A 16,979-nucleotide genomic window follows, 5' to 3' on the forward strand; every position below is an offset into this window, starting at 1 on the left:
CATAGCTCCACTGGAATTGGAGTCATGGCCAACTTTATGGGAACACATTCATCACAGCCATGCTCATGGCAAGTTAGGATGTTACCAATTTGCTGTTGTTTGTCACTTTTCCCTCTGCCCCTGGGGAGGTTGGCCAAATTCCCCTGGGTGCCACCAAAGCCTCGATGGTGCAGAGCCCAGAGCAAGTGGGGACATACTAAGCCCCCAGCTGTCTCACTGACATGCTTGAGACACTTGTACACTCCTGAGCACATTTATGGGAGTGCAATGACCAGGAGAAGCATGGCAACTCTAAAAGATGTCTTTTTAACCACTTCTTCTTGATCTACTTACATGTACCTTAACATGCCCTGTAATAATCTTCACTTGAAAGAGTTCTGACTGATGACAAGCACAACCCGAGCTTTAAGCCATGTGTAGGACCTCCTGCTTAAGGGACGCTTCCTTCTTGCTTGCAGTTACACACATGACCAGATATTTGCTTGACTTGCCACGAGCAAATTTCAGAACTGGTTTGATTGGATAGCACGGATCTGCAAGTCTATCCTCAGCCTCCTTGTTTTGTGGGGGTGTTTTTTTATGCTGTTCTAAGGCCATATCTACTCCAAATTTATTGGCCCAGCAATATATCCTGGTTCTTACTGTACAGCTTCCCTGGGAGTGGGAACAGAGGAGGACAACAAACAGGCCAGCAGTGCTATACACAAAGTGTCATTTGGTCTCTCTCCCAATCTGGCAAAAGGACTGAGTGCTCCTACTGCTCACACTGGTGCTCCCACTCCAGCTGTGCTCTTGGAACTGTAGCTGCAGAAAATATTAAGACATTGCCAGGGCAAGTCTGTGTCCAGTTTTTAACACAGTCACAAGCCAAAGCACCTAAAAACACCCAGTTTAAATGCAGCAGTGTATTTAGGAAATTCTTGTTCACCTCCAAAACGCAGTTAAGAGAGAGCTTTTCTGTCATTGTTTTTGGATAGTCTGTGTGGTTGTGCACAGGATTCATGATGTTTAAAATCACAGCAGGCTGTAACAAGGAGGGTGTTTTCTCCAGTTACTCCACTCTTAACAGGAGTAACTGTAATATACCATTCTAATAGTTTTAGGTAGTCCCTCAAAATCTGTGGGAATTTTTGCCTTGTTTCTCATCAGAAGAGGTCTTAGTCATACCAAGAGACCAAATCACAAATTTACCACTGCGATGGCACAAGCTGCATTCCTATTTCCAGGCTGAGAGAGTTGGCAGTGGCTGGATCTCTGTTGTCATCAGTGGAAACCTTCCCTCCCAAGCAGCAATGACACACATTGGCAGCACACTGCAGTGATCCTACAGCTCCCATTGTCAGAGGAAGAGGACATGCGTCCAACACTTTTTGAGCATTAAATGCACTCTGAAGAGTTTAAAAGGGAAGGAAAGTACAGCAGACTTAATTTTATCAGTCCATTCTCCTTTTACAGAGTTGCAAGTCAAACAAATAACTCCTCCTAAGTTGGGATAGTTCTGGAAGGGACCAGTGAAACGGTTACATCTTAAGTAAATGGAGATAGCTGTCCCCTACTGAGTCACCTTCTGTTTGCACCTGAGCTGAATCATCTCCTGAGCATCTGTTTGTGTTTTCTGCTGCCGAATGTAAACAGCAGTCCCATTTTCTCTCATGTTGCTGTGCAAAAGCACGCAGCCACAAAAGCAAACAATGATACTCAAAATAGTACCGGGCAGTTACTGTCTCTAGCCAGATCCAGCTTTGCAGTGGTCCCTCTAACAGGAGGTCTCTGTAATACGTGCCTGTGATGCTTCCTCCTAGCTACAGGGCATCATCTTGCCTGCCTGTGCAGACTGCAGATCTACTTCCAAAGGGAAGGGGAGGAGGGATGAGGTCACTGGTACTCTTTTCTAAGAAACCAGTTTACAAGATGTGTCCCTTCTCCTTAACAGAACTGGAACTTCCTGAGATGCACAGCATTTGTATCTCACACACTGATGGCCCTGACAAAATGCTTTCATGCCTTTGATCAGCCACAGTGCCCGAATGATGATGGTGGTTTATACAAGAGTTACCCCATGCTGTGTTTATTATATTCAGGGGGAAAAACTGCCTCACAAAGGCACTCACAAGCCCAAAATAATCATTGGTGCCACTTTGCTGCAGTCAGTCATATAACATCAAGGATGCATCTGGACTGCTGGTTTTGGTGGAGAGATGTACTTTCATATGGCCCATAGGTCATGTCTGGAATGTCCTCAAAAATTGCAGTACATCATGGACGAGCCACACTTACAAAATTGCCCTAATACTGTTTCTGGAGAGAGGATATTACTGCCAAACCACTTCATAATACCCTTCAACTCAGAAAGGGTGGAAACAGACATTCCCTGATGCCAAGAAGGAACGTGTAGTCTACAGACACAAATGTTGCAAACTTCATCAGAGCTTCTGTAGAGCATTTACAACAGTTTAGCCGACAGAACGTATTCAGATTCCACTGACTGCTCATTTTTGCAATGATTTACTGAATTTGTAACAACACTGGGTATTTTTCACTATGATGAAACAAGCCTTTGACAGCAGTTTAAGTCAGACCTTGTTACAATAGTCTCTACAGCAGAAAGTAATAACTGATGAAGTATAAATCATTTTAAGCTATACTGAAGCAGGCCCAGCAAACAAACTGTAGGGTGTTGCTGATACAAATCAGGTAGTCACAGAAATGCAGACATCTGCAGAAATGCTTGGGATTTGCTGTTTAGCTGTTGCTGTGCCTTTTCAGTGAGGGAGGACAGGCATGGAACAGTGCCAACCAGGGATGTCATCTTATTCACTGGATTTGTAACCCAGCTCTGTCCAATGCTTGTGTCCTCCCCTGGGGTCAAGCAGAGCCTGTGTGATAGATTAAGACTGGTCAACTCAGTTATGACCAGCCCTTGAATGGAAAGGAGCTGACTATTTTAGGAAACTTTAAAAATGGGGTTTCCAAAGCAAGGCTCATCACAACGGAAGGCAATCTTCAAAGTTCTCACAATCCTATGGTAATACCCTGCTGTCCAGACAAATCCTTCCAGCTGTAACTCTTTTGGTGGTAAACTGCCATAGGTACAGTGTCATCTCATTCAAGGTTGAGAACACTTGCACAGAAACGGCAGGGAAACTGTCAAAAACATTCTGTACCTTGAGAAACCTTTACAACGTGTGGTACCTGCAAAGAGGTGGGTGCCACGCAGTTCCTGGGTTCTGTCATCCTGGTTTCAGGCTCCCAAGTACTGCACATGTGGGGGTCCTGCCCATAAAATGCTGACTGAACACTGATGGTTGAGTGCCGAGGGCAGTGCAGGCTCAGGTGCTGCCCATCGCAGGCATAGGCGGTGTGATTCTGCAGGAGCTTCGTTAGGTAACCTAGAAAATATTCAGCTCTGTTAGAACTAGCACAGGAAATGACAAGCTCGTTAGATAATAAGAAAACCACAATCAGTTTCCGGAAAGGGCATTGTAATCAAGGTTATACGTCTGGCCCGCAGCCACCCGGTTCTCTGAATGGGTCACCCCTTGCATGCTCTTAGCGCTCCGGGCTGGAAAACACGAGGTCTCATGGCAGGGAGTCCGAGCCCTCCCAGCACTCCAGCAGCAGCAGGATGTGTTGTACGGACAATATGTGCGCTCAGGCCCTTGCCAGTCGTGGCTGCTCATGATCCCAGGGCATGTCTACAGCAGTCAGAAGGGTATTACTGGGTTTTGTGGGCCAGGTTCTTGCATTCCATCTGCCTAAGGTACTCCTTATACCTCTTGTTAAAAGGTTGTGCTGCACTTTTGGGCTCGTGGGCAGTTGTGTTTCACACGCTCTTAAGTAAAAAGGAGAAAAAAAACCTCTCACATTTTCTTGTGGGAACATTTTCTTATTGTGGCTGAATCGGGGGCTTTTTTGTATCATTAAAACAAAAATTCATTTTCTCAAAGAAAATACTGAGAAAGAGTTCACTCCTTTTAATTAATTAAAATTTGCCCTTTAAATAAAATGCGCCATTTAATTTTCACACTTCTGCCCTTCATAAACTTTCCCTAAAGACAAGCGATTTTCAAAAAGGTTTTTAAATAGAAACTTTAATACTCCAAGCAAAAGATAGGAAAATCATAGAATCATAGAATGGTTTGGGTTGGAAAGTTCTTTAAAGATCACCCAGTTCCAACCCGCCTGCCACCTTCCACTAGAACAGGTTGCTCAGAGCTCCATCCAGTCTGGCCTTGAACACTTCCAGGGATGGGTCAAACATTTCAGTTCTCTGGCATCTTTTCCAGCTCCAGCTGTGCATCTGGATAACGAAAATCAGGTTCCCTATCAGTTATTAAGTCTGGAGGAAGGAGAAGCCTGCTCCATTGTTACCTATGTCCAGAGCCCAGGGGAGGACGAGAGTCAGGCGGATGCACCTTCCAGCACAGCAGAGCTGTAGGCGAGTTCCCCACCTCAGTGACCTCAGTCTGCGCACTGGCACTGGAGCTGGGACGGAAGAAGTTTCATGCCTTGCATTTGCAGTCTGGATCTCAAGGAGACCAGTCCAGCAGCAATCCCCACAGCTTCTCACAGGTGAAAAAGAATAACCAAACCCACTACCAAATCCATCCCCTGCATTTTCTGTGTAATTGAGATCACAAATAATTGAAGTTCCCTGCCGGAGCCCCTCCTCTCTCAGCCTGTTCCTGAGACATGCTGAGTGCTGCCAGAAAAATGGGCCGGATGCCCAGTTGCACCCAAGTGACTTCGCTATGGCCAGTGCTGCAGAGGGGCCTCCTGTGGCATTTGCTGAATGCCTTGCCATCACCATCGTGGCATAAAGGGCCACAGTGTCAGAGTATTCAGCCCTATATGAGTTGTGGGCACTCAACACCCTCAAAGATAGGACCCACTGTTTTTAATCATTTCAGCTTCAGGTTTTAAGTTACGTGGGGCCAAGAGTGCTGTATACAAAACAGTCCAGTATTCCCTAAAGAATATCAGCTATGCTGCGATTTGGATGAGTTCCCTGGCATCTTAACTGCTACTTTGATCCTGCAAATTCCTAATCCAGCATCTAAGCACCTTTCTTCAACAATTGCAACTATTCAATCCTTTTAAAAAATGTTTTTATAAAAAGCTTGCTCTGGTTCTGTACGAGCAATATGGTTCACTTGTAAAAATGACATTAAATGGACTGGTGAAAATAAGACATCTTGCTCTCCAGCCTTCCAAGCAGCTTAAACATGACTCTGCTGTTACTAAAATCCTTGTGTATTTGCACACAATAAAGGATAAAAATAGTAATGGAAATTGCTGAAACCTAATGTTCTCTGATAACAGGAGTGGTGACGTAGTATCTAAATTGCTCATCTCACATGGTAGACCACGTAAACCTGCATTTTTCATTACTGCACACACAGACACACGTGGAGCAGTCAGTCCTTTGCAGCTCACAGCCCATGCTGAGGAAGGATTCCCACTCCAAAAGTCATAATTTCCTCTTATCCTTCTCTGAAGAACTCCAGGTTCTTTCCTGTCCTCATGCTGGCCCGCTCCTCATAATGGGGCACTGCCTGCCCTGCACTCAGCAGTTTTCTCAGCAGCTGCTGCTTCTCCTCCTTTCCTGAGTAGTATGGCCTTGTAGTCACCCTGGTAGAAGCTTCACCTTCTTGAGACCATGAGTATCTCTCTGTTGTGTACTGACTTCTGTCCAGAAACACATTTTCCCAGATGGAGCAAGTTCAGCCAAACAACAGTGTAAAGTTTGGGGAAAATCCAGTGTGATCTCTACAAGTAATGACAGCCATAGTGATCAGGAGTGAGGGCATCGTGAGGGTTGGACTCTTCCTGGGGCAGCTTCCTGTCTTTTCCTTTTGTGTTTACTTCATCAATATCTGTTAGTTGTGAATTTGGGGAAAACATTTTTTTAGTGTCTAAATATGGGAGCTGGAGGCTGTTCCTGGACTACGGCAGACCTCCAAGTCCTGGTCCCCTGCCTGTCAGGGAAGTCCTCGCTAGCTCCTTGATGACCAAGGCGATTCCCTTTCCCTGAAGAGCAGGGCAGAGGGATGGCTGGAGCACAGCCAGCATGGATGGAGTGAGGTCACAGTTCTGTGTGCACTTGGGCTGGGCAATCAGAAGACTTGTGAGTTAGCGGGGTTTCTTACCTGAGCAAAGAGAATCATAACCAGACCCTATAAAAACCTTCAATGACTTAATGTTTTAAACCTAATGTTGTTTTTCTTTCATTGTGTTCTGGGTTGGGTAATGGAAGGGGAGATGGTGTCCAGCTGCAGCAGTCACTTTTCCAAGTGTCATTCTGCAATGAGGAGGACTATAATGTTCCTCTTTTTCCAGAAATAATAAATATCACTCTTTAAAACAATATGAAACTATACCAAAAAAGTTAACTACCATGAGAATTGTCTAAATTGGAAAACCTTGGCAATACTGCCGTGTCTCAACAACATCTCTATACCTCTGTGTGAAAGCCCCACTAGGCACTTTCCCATTTATCTAGGGCACACATTCATAAGCAATGTATGGGGTGCTCTGCATATAGAATCATGTAGGAGACGTTAGAGACTGGCTCAGAAGTTAAGCCTAAAGCACACAGGAACAAAAAGATCCCATTGATTTGGAGGCCAGAAGGTATCATCCCACCCAACTGTCTGCCTAACCCAGACTACTCACTCATTGTAATCTTTTACTGAGACTCAAAACACCAGTGCAGAATCCAAGCATAATCCTTTCTTCCAGAATTAGCCAAATTAGTCACAGCATCCACTCTGTTGACAAAGAACTTCAGCTAAAAAAACCATAGCACCAGAGAACCACACAAAACACTGAGGCTGAGCAGCTGAACAAAGCTTTGAGCCTTAGTTTTTACTGAAAAGGAGGACTGATAAACGATAAAAAAAATTACTGACAAAAATAACTGGCATAGGAGAATAAACAGATACTTCTTGTGTGAAAAATAACTCTTTAAGAGGTTATAGCATCTCATATGTAACCACTTGCTCCTGGCATAATCACTTTGAATAGCAGCAATAAGGGTAGCAGTGGACCTGAAGGTACAGAAATCCAGAAAGATTTTTTTTTTCACTCAAAACCTCTGAAAATCTGGGAACTGGGAAAGTTCTGTATGTGTTCAGTTCATCTTGTCTGCCCTGGCACGAGGTCCCCAGATGGAAGGATCAAGGAGAAGAGCATTTCAGGCTGTGAGCCCAATGCCCAGCACACACTAAAAGCAATCTCAGCATTGACTCAGGTAATGTCTTTTGGGTAAGAGAGCAGCTTTGCAATGCAATATTTTTAGAGGCTGAGGCTGCGTAGTCCACAAGCTATGAGGGTCCTCAGAATTGGGCCTTCATACACAGATTTAGTAACATCAGTTCCTGTGCATTGTTCAATTTGGTTTAATTAGCATAGAAATTTGCTGGATCACTTTAAAGACATACCAATCTATTTTAGATCAAAATAAATCCAAATAGCATGCGTATTGTTGTGGGAGTCCCAAAAGGCTAGTCCATCTGGTAAATCTCCATCAGCTCCCACAGTGATGTGAAGAATTGTGCCAGCACTCATTAAAAATACACAAGCCAGATTGGTGAGTTTGAAGGAAGAGATTTCATGCAGTGATAACAGAATTGTTAATAAACTCTACTACAAACACCATTAGAAGCACAACTCTGATATTGATTGGTGTTGGGGATCCAGCTGCAGTACTTCTCCAGCAATATTTTCTCTGTTGTTTTGTGAAGGAAGCATTGAGAAATTAACTCCTGAGTTTCGATCCCCATCCCATCTGCCATACCCTCTGGTGGTCTCCAGAGGCAGCTATGCCACAGATCATGCTGTGCCAGAGTTACTCTGTCCACAGGGACTAGGATCTGCCTCTTCACCTTGGCTGTCTGCAAATTCTGTCTGTGGCAGCTGGTTTTTAGGACTAGTAATTGCGGAGGGCAAAATGTTACCCAGGAAAGACACTGTTTCTAAAATTCATGACACTATGTTACTTGCTTCATCATTTTATTCTTTTTTATCTAAGTGCCTTGTAAACATCCTGTTTGACTCATTCTAGCCACACTCCATGTCTTTGATCAGTAAGAAATACACTTAGGCAGAATCATTGTTTATTCTTTTTGCTGTTCAGAAATTAGCACAACAGTTTTACCCAGCAGATGCACATTAAAATCTGTAACTTCTTAATATATGCTTTCTTGCATAGTCACCAATCTGATTTAATTTCCCTCCATGGCTTGTTTTTTTCAGCGTGCTGTTTTCCACTGTTCCTCTCAACCCTTGCTCTCTTTGCTAGTGACTACCATCCTACCGACTTCAACCTTTCACTTGTACTGCAGAGATAGCATAAAAGGTTGGTTTTCTGTGCAAGGAAAATGTTTTTCATATAATCACTCTATTTTTTTGTATAATCTAAGTCTTTTTTATGCAAGGATAGCTGTTTACTTGGAAAAACTAAGGATCATCTAGTTTCTCTAATAAGATAGTGACCACAAAACCCCATTCCATTTCCAAATGCCTTCTTTGGTTTCAGAGCACCCAAAGCTGTTGCTTTTCTTCTTCTTTTTCAGTCCTTGAGAGTTGTCAGTTGCCCATTTCTAAAGGAGATGAAGCTTATGAGATCCTGACCTCTGTCCATCTGCATTCCCTTATTCAATTCAACACCTTTTAAGTTTAATGGCCAGTTTCAAACCTGAAGGGTGTGGGGCTCGAAGAAATAAAGTTCCTACAAGTTTCATGGAAATTGAAGCCTGAGCTGCCACTTTCAACTCAGTCTCAATGACTAATGCTGCAAGTGAATTGGCAGCTGGAGAGACAGGATGGTTATCCTGGAGAGCCATCAGCCTGATGCCAGTGCAGCAATTTGTTACCGCTGGCCTTACTGAGAGACAAAGGATTAAGTCTGAAAGAAAATGCTTCAGTTAGTAGTGAGGATGCTTTTGGGATAGTATGGCAATCAAAGCAGTGATTGAGACATCAGTCAGGTTTTTCATGAACTGCTTTATCCACATGTATGCTTTCCTGAGGAGGTTGTCTTCATTTTTTTCCCCTCATGGATCATAACATGAATCATAACTGTCTTACTGAATCTAATTATCGCTGTGTCTTAAATCTGAGGGTCAAATTAAGGAAGAGTTTGGTTCCACCTAAGCCAGAGAGAAGGCCAGGTAACCAGCAGATAATTCAACGCAAAACCTCATTCACGCCCAGTTTAAGCAGGGTTTCTTCAGAGAGCAGCAGCACACACAGGAAGCCAAGTCGTGAACTCTTCCTAGAAAAACAAAGCCAATGAATAAAAGAACAGGCCTGTAACTTTTTGGTTACAGTTTCTCCAGGAAGGACACAACCTCTTCCTCCCTGTGCTACTCCGCTCAGACTTGCAGTTAAGTGAGTTACATTTTTGCAGAGTGGGAAAGCCCATGAATCCTGCACTCACACACCTACATGCCTGTTCTCTGTTCCTCACATCCTCCCACGGGCGTTCTCTGTCCTTCAGATCTATGCTTCCACACTCCCTTGTGTTGTCTCCTAGGAGTGATGCCCGGTTTATTGTATCCCAATGGCTTTCTGAGGAAACTGGAGAGATCCCTATGCACTACTGTTTGCTCACTCGCTTTCTGTTTTTATTTCCTTCTTGTGTCAGGAAGAGGCAAGTTGTTCTTGATCCCTGAAATCTTGGGTCTGCAGTAAACACCACCCTACAGTCAGTTATGCTTCTCTCAGCTGTTCCATGAAGTTAGAAGGGCAAACATGTGTCCCAGGACCTAATATGGAACTACTGCAGTAGAAAAGGAAGATTTTCTCCATCCCATCTAAAGAAGCTGACAAGAGGCATGGGTTACGGGTGACTTTAAGGCTCTTTTCTGCCCTTGCCAAAAATCCCCCGTTTAACTGGAGACAGAGTAGCCTCTTCTAGTGCCATTAACAAGAAGTAACAAGAGAAAGGCTCTGTGGGCAGCAACTGTTTCTGGAGACCGAATGAGAGACTCTTTATGCCCTAAGACAAAACACTTGTAATGTTCCCAAAGACTGCAAGTAGGAGAACCCTGGTGACTAGAGGAAAATATTTCCCTGAAAACTCAAATTTATGAACATGAACCTCCATGTTCGTGTTCCCCAAGAGAGCCAGGGGGCTGTTCATTGCCAACTCAGAAAACAAAACACAGGTTTTGTTTTGCAAACAGAACTTTGACTCAAACTCTGCTTTTTTTTTTTTTTTTTTTTTGTAAGCCCACTTATATTTGACATTCAGAAAACAATCAGAAAATCTGAGAAAATCTGAAAAAATCAGTAAAAATCAGAAAATCTGAGAAAATCTGAAAAAATCAGTAAAAATCAGAAATCTGGCAGCTCACATCTGCAGTGCTATGATGGTTTATAGTACAGTAAGTCCAAGCTAGAAAAGCACAAATACACTCCCCACTTCACTCTCAGCGCTTGATGATTTTCTTTACAACAACATTTCTTTGTCTTCAACTCAGTTCTAGCCTGAAGAAATGAAAAGTCAAAAAACTGCAAAATTATTCTGAAAGAATAATTCTTGTCTTCCCATCCAAGATTAAATACAATGAAGAAAAATGAACAGATATTTGTGGGTTGAGACCCTCATCCAAAGCCCAGTGAAATCCTTGGGAATCCTTCCAGTGACCATAGGCTTTCAATTAGGTCTTATATAGTGAGTGATGTTTTAAAATTAATTCTAAATTAAGAGCCAAACCTCACTGGTATTTAATTTGTTGCCAGAAGCCACACAATAGACCTTTGAAGCAAAACTCTTAAAATGCCTAGAAATTCAGATTAAATGACTCACCAATGTTGGACAAATAAGGCACAACCATGCCTCCTTCTGCTCTTCGGCTCCCTTAAGACACTATTTTCTCTGTGTTGGGTAATATATCAAAATATTTCAATTTTAGTTGTAGATTATGGCTGGCAGATGACAGAATTCTGGTAAGTGGTGACTGATCAGACAGTGCCTTCTCTGTCTGGGGACACTTCCAACAAAAGCTGAGTATTTATTTGGAACAAGTCTGTAACCCCTTTCTCTAATAAAGTTGAGACTGGAAGCTCTGCCTTACTGGGAAGGATAGCAGCAGCAGATGGAACAGGAAGGCAGGGGAGAGCTAATCCCTGCTATTTATTTTGAATAAAAATAGCATATGGTGTGTCAGGTGCCAGCACTCTGCCCAGAGCGAACAGAGAGAGTTCTGCCCCAAACTTCCTGCCCCAAAGCTATGAGAATCTGACAGACTCAAACATGGTGGTCTCTTGAGTGGTGGAGCTCAGGGACTCAAGTTTTGTGTCTCGTGTCTGAATTCCCCAACATCTATAGGGGCAAGAGCGTCATGCTACCCCTTAACTCATTTCGGGAGAGCTTTGGGGGCAGCATCCCTTCTTGGGGATATGAAGACCTAGCTTACTGTAACTGTAAAGGTCTCACAAAATCTGTAAGAACTTGACAGGAGCAAAGCTTTTACTTCTCTAACAAGGATAACTAAATCTCATCAGAGGATTTAACAAAAAAATATTAGCACATCTAAAATGTGGTTTCATAAGTCAAACTTCCTCAGAAAGGCAAAAAGAGCTGCAGGGACAGGCCTGAAACAAAACCTTGGGTCTCAGCACCATGATCTAAGCTAAAATCTCAGTTCTGACACACGCCTCTTTGTTCCACAGAACAAATCCCAGACCAGAGCCCTCTTCACTTGGAGAAACTTTAAACCTGACTTTGAGGCTTAACTCGCATATTACTGAAATGAAACATATTTCTAAAATTAAATGTTTTTCTTTAAATAAAGCAATGAACACTTTCACTTGACTTTTACAAGGCAGTATAGAGAAGATGCATTATTGCATCACTCCTGCTAGCACTTCTTTAAATATCCTGGTTGAAGGACACGCTGCAATTGCCACAGTGAGTCAAAAGAACTGACTCAAGGAAATTTATATAGGCTTTTATCTCGCCAACACAAGGCCAACAAAAAAACCTCTGCATCATTGTGGTTGGTAGTGATTGATCCTGCCACGTTACTACAAACAAAGCATTTGCTCAAAGCGTTTGTTTGCTTTCCGTTTACCTGGGGGAATCTGGGATGGGTGAATGCCACAGAACTTAATGGAAACTTTTAATGCAGAAAGGTCACAGGAGCAGATTATATTTCTTGGGTGAACTGGTTTGCTTTTTCATTAGATCCACTTGTTTCTATGGTTGGGTCAGGAGACCAAGTCTATGGAGTTAAGGTGATGCACAGTTCTGTCTGAACTGTTTTGGAAGAAAAGACAGAAAAGTTGACACCAGAGAACAGAGATTAAAAGGTTCTCCCTAAGCAGCGGCTGCTTTCTGTTCACATCCAGAAAGTCATTCCTCACCCCAGTTATGCAACCACAATTACTTCATTTTTAATCTTCAGTTATAGCCACATTTCTTGGAAGCTGCCCAGAAAACCTGGCTGGGACTCAGGTAAAGAAAGGAAGACTGACTGGTGGGTGAGCCAAGGATGTGCGGTCAAGCCTGAGCTCAGAGCAGCAAGGAGAACAGAAAAAGAAGGAAGCATAAAAAAAGGGTGAATGAGTGTTCCTCAGTGTTGCCAGAGAGAAGGAGTTTGTTCCCAGATGGATAAGGGGTCAGTTCACTTTGTCAACAGACAGGGAAGAGGTGGGAGGAGCCATGGGGATAGGATGGAGAGCTGAGGCCTTTTCCCTCCGCCAGCATGGAGAGCAAGAGGATGAGAGGAGATGAGGAGCAGTGATCCCTGCTGTGGGGAAGGTACCCTCAAAATGCCACCATCCCCAGCCAAGCCAGCTCTCCCTCAGCAGCTGGGCTTTCTATGGCACCAGAACACCTACAGTGTGAAATACTGTAAAGAAGTTTGCTGATTTTGCCAGCTCTTATTTCACCTGTTTTGAGAACCAGTCCTTGAACATAGAGGAGTTGTGAGGAAATGGCTGTCATGAAGCCCTGATGTCCTGAAAAACAGCCCTTCTGACAGTCTCCTGGGAGCCCAGAGTATTCAGGTTTTTAGTTCCCAGAGACTGGAGAACTAGCAAAATTCACAGCAGCCCCCTGGAACGGGACCTGATCCAAAACGTGAAAGCTGCAAGTGATCACTGAGAAGATAAAGATATATTTTAGTTAAAAGGTGTCTTTTGAAGAATGGGCATGAGGGGAAGAAAATTCTCTAGTTGTAGGATCACTCTTATATTCATGAAGATCTAAGGAAAGGACTGTGGATTAAATCTCTCTTCTTCCAAAACTTTCAGCTTTCAGTTTAAATTTGGGCAAGAATACTTGGATTCCACTTTGAAAAATTAATTACACAGAGGACTGCAGACCTCAGAGCACACCTCCACTTTCAGTAACCAATGAAACTAATAGATTCATAGAATCATTAAGATTGGAAAAGACCTGCAAGATCATCAAGTCCAACCTTTGAATTTCTTGTTTGTTTCTCCAAACTTCTAGAAAAACATAGATTATGCAGATTTTTATCGTATCAACATTACTTCCAATAAGAGACATGATTGAGTTGTTCTCACAGAGCTGAATTTTGAACTGCTGGTGGTGTCTTTATTTCAGAACATTTTTCTTCCCTAGCAAATACCAATCCACAAATTGTTATTGCACAGTGAAGAAATGCCTCTCTAAAAAAAAAAAAAATAGAGCAAGAAATTTTTTTCTCACAGTTAAAAGCTGGACAGATGAGAGCAAGAACCTGCAGCTCTCGACAGTAGAAAGGATACAGACCACAAATACAAGTCAAACTTATAAATAAAGTAATAATAACCCTTCACTATACACTGCTCCCGGCTCCCCTTTCCAAAACATCAAACAGATCCCACGAGGGTGCATCTTTGGGTTGTTACAAGCCAACAGCAAGGTCTGGTGATGAACAAATGGGCTCTGAGCAGGGTGGAACTGCTGGCACGATTTAACACTTGCATTAAGGGAACAACAGAGATTACATGGGCAGGTGTTGGAACGTGGCAGCAGTCTAGGAAGGAACTCTGGAAAGCTGTCAGAATGGTGGGTAGAGGAGGAGAGAGGAAGAGAGTTTGGGCTGTAGGGGTAGAGGCCTGATTGCACTTGGCAGCTGCAGGGCACTGCCCCTTTAAATGGGACAGGTTTGTGGCCACAAATATTCAGCAGAGTTTAGGAAAATCGAGTTGCTGTTCCTGCCGAGGGAGGGAGCAAATAAGGGAAATGAGCAACTGCACAAACTCATCTCAAAGCTGCTGTTACGGAGCTTGTAGTTCTTCAACAGTATTAAACAGCCTGGGGATGGCACTGCAGGGTGTCGTCTCACCTCTGGCAGCTTTTGAAGCAGTACCTGCTTTTGAAGCAGGTAAAAACTTCTCCCTATGCTCTGGATACATTTATTTAAAGGTTCCAGTAACATTTTGATCTCTTCTGTTATTCTGGATTAGATCTCCATGTTAAAAGTAAAATGTGAGCAGAATTTGTTCAGGCCTGGGAACTTCCCAGTCTGGTAAGAACTCTGGAATCTGCTTTTCTTTTCTACGCCTTATTTACTGAAATGTCTGCATGTCATGTTTAATATTGATCTCTGGGGTGAGATAGCTTTTTTTTTCTGATCATTTTACCTATTTGGAAAGCTCAGTGCACAATGAATACTGAAGACAGCTGTACTTCTGAAATTAATCTTGGATAACCTTATCTAAATAACATCATTTGAAAAATGAACAGACTTTTGTGAGAGGAACTTTCCTAGATAAGGGAATAATTTTTAACTCAGTGGCTAGTTGAAAGGGAAAATTTCAACATTTGTTTTATGTTATTGTGGAGAACCACCATGTGATTCCAAAACTAACATCCCAAACCAGCAGTTAAGCAAAAAAAAACCACCAAAGAATGAGACAGCAAGCATTTAAAAGCCTTTTAAATGTGAAAGGAATTTAATATGAGAAATGTAGCTTATCCAAGTACGTAATTCTGGTCTTTAAATTTCATGGCTGCTTGCTTAGAAATTTTCAGGCTTGTGGAGCCAAACGCAATTTTAAAAATTACAAACTGTATTTTTCTGTTGCTGGGAAAATAGTTTCTACAGAGCCATGACCAGCATTTTGAACTGTATCAGCACGAACTACATTAAAATGCATAACAACACATTTTGGCTATTAATTATATATTAACTTTGTTGCAGTGCACTCAACTGGCTTTTGGGAAGTTCTGCTCTGTTCAATACGGGTAAGGTTTGCTTTCTGCCCTAGAGGCAGTTCCTTAAGCTTAAGGAATATGCTGTGTTCGCTGTGATAACGTAGGAAGGAGAGAAGCAGCTCTTCTAAATAACTTTCTAACAGCAGTGGGATGCCCTGGAGCAGTAGAAAAGGTACAAGAGTGCAGTTTTCACAAACAAAGAACAGAGATTGCTTCCTCATCTTGATGGAAACAAGGATGTTTTCCCAGTTCCTCCAGTCACTTCACTTTGCACTGACGCAGCACCCTCCCAAGGATCACGTCTGTGATTTCTGGTGCCTGTGCTCCCTGCGAAGGGACTCCCCTCATACCGGTGCTACGAGGCTTCCCTCCTAGCAGAGGGAAGTGCAGCACTTGTTCGCTCCCTCAGGGCCCGACTCCAAGTCTCCAGGAGAAAGTGGGAACCTTTCCAGGGACTTCCACGCACTTTTGGTCAGGCCCTGGCCGATCCACGCACAGCGTTCCCACCGCGCAGCGACAGCTCAGCTTCTCGTGTCCCTTCCCACCTGGCCCCTCTGGAAAGCCTTAAACCTCTCCTCCTCCCTGCCTTCTTCAGGGCTCATCCGACCTGCGCTCCCCGGGGTGCAGGCCCGGGACACGGCCCCGCAGAGGGGATACGGAACACGGAGCGCTCCGGGGAATACGCGGCTCCGTGCGGCGCTCCGGCCGGGAGCCCGCGGCCCCTGCCCTGGATGTGGCGGGTCCCCGCGGGGCATCGCGGGGAGCTGGCAGCCCCCGCCAGACCCTGCCCGCGGCGTGCCCGCCTCCGCCCGGCCCCTCGGAGCGCCGCAGCCCCCCGCAGCCCGGAGCCCGTCACGCGGTGCCCGCCCCGTACCTGAGAAGTCGGCGAGCGCCGCGACCTCCGCTCCGCACACAAGGACCACGCAGGACAGGAGGCGGAGGAGCCGCCCGGGCTCTACCTGTGCGCGGCGTGGGTGCTGCCCCGCATCCCCGTCCCTCATGGTGCGGGAGAGGGCGGCTCGGGGCGGGGGGGCAGCCCCGCCGCTTCACATGGTGCAGCCGCTCCCGGCTGGCGGTGCGGCCCCCCCGGGCCGCCGGGCGCCCTCGGGGCTGCCCTTGCCCCGCGCGGGAGAAGAAGGAGGAGGAGGAGAAGGGGGAGAAGGAGAGCGAGGGCGGAGCAGCCCTGCCAGAGGCCGCGGCGGGAGCGGGTCCAGCCGGCGCGGGCAGTTGGGACGCGGGGGCGGCGGGGAAGGGACGGGAAGGAACGCGGGCTCCTGGCGGCGCCGTGCCGGGCACTGCCCTCGGCGCACATCGTGTGGCCGGGCTGACTCAGACCCGGCTGCACCTCGCCCGCCCTCCCCGGCTCTCCCCACCCCTCTCCGGGCAGTTCGCGCCTCCCTCCTGGTCAAGAGGCTCGATTTCACCGTCTCCCCCCTCATTCTTGCTTGGCAAGGGTTGGAGGACTGTCACGGACTTAACACACACACCGCGACTCATGTGGCCACATTTCCCCGCTTGTGTTTTTCCCCAGACAGGTGCAAGGTGCTCCCCATCACTCCCTGTCCCCCGCAGCCCAACTTCCCTGCTTTCCCTACTGCAGACGTCGTCGCCCCTCCTGCCAGACCCTTGTGCCGTTCCTGCCCTTACACCTCGGCTCACGGGTCTCTGAGGGAACCCAGGTGGGAGCTACGCCGGGCAGGATCTCTGGATGAGGGATTTCAGTGGGCAAACAGCACTGACTCTTCCATGTTGCAAAAGGACTCTCTCTGTTTCCTCACTCTGATGGTGTGTGACACCA

At 45.2% G+C, this 16,979-nt stretch overlaps 1 protein-coding gene across 1 annotated transcript in view; it reads right to left on the reverse strand.

Moving 5' to 3' along the window:
• The window catches only part of EVA1C (eva-1 homolog C), a 32,596-nt gene extending 16,183 nt beyond the window's left edge, over nucleotides 1–16,413 (reverse strand). The window contains exons 1-2 of the mRNA XM_082277623.1: nucleotides 16,056–16,413; nucleotides 3,193–3,389 (exon numbers count right to left, since the gene is read on the reverse strand). Of these exons, the coding sequence (XP_082133749.1) occupies nucleotides 3,193–3,389; nucleotides 16,056–16,182 (324 nt within the window). The 5' untranslated portion in view covers nucleotides 16,183–16,413. The remainder of the gene's footprint in view (nucleotides 1–3,192; nucleotides 3,390–16,055) is intronic.
• Between the last annotated feature and the right edge of the window lie 566 nt (nucleotides 16,414–16,979).

Source organism: Coloeus monedula (assembly GCF_965178545.1).
Source record: "Coloeus monedula genome assembly, chromosome: 3".
NCBI lineage: Eukaryota > Metazoa > Chordata > Aves > Passeriformes > Corvidae > Coloeus > Coloeus monedula.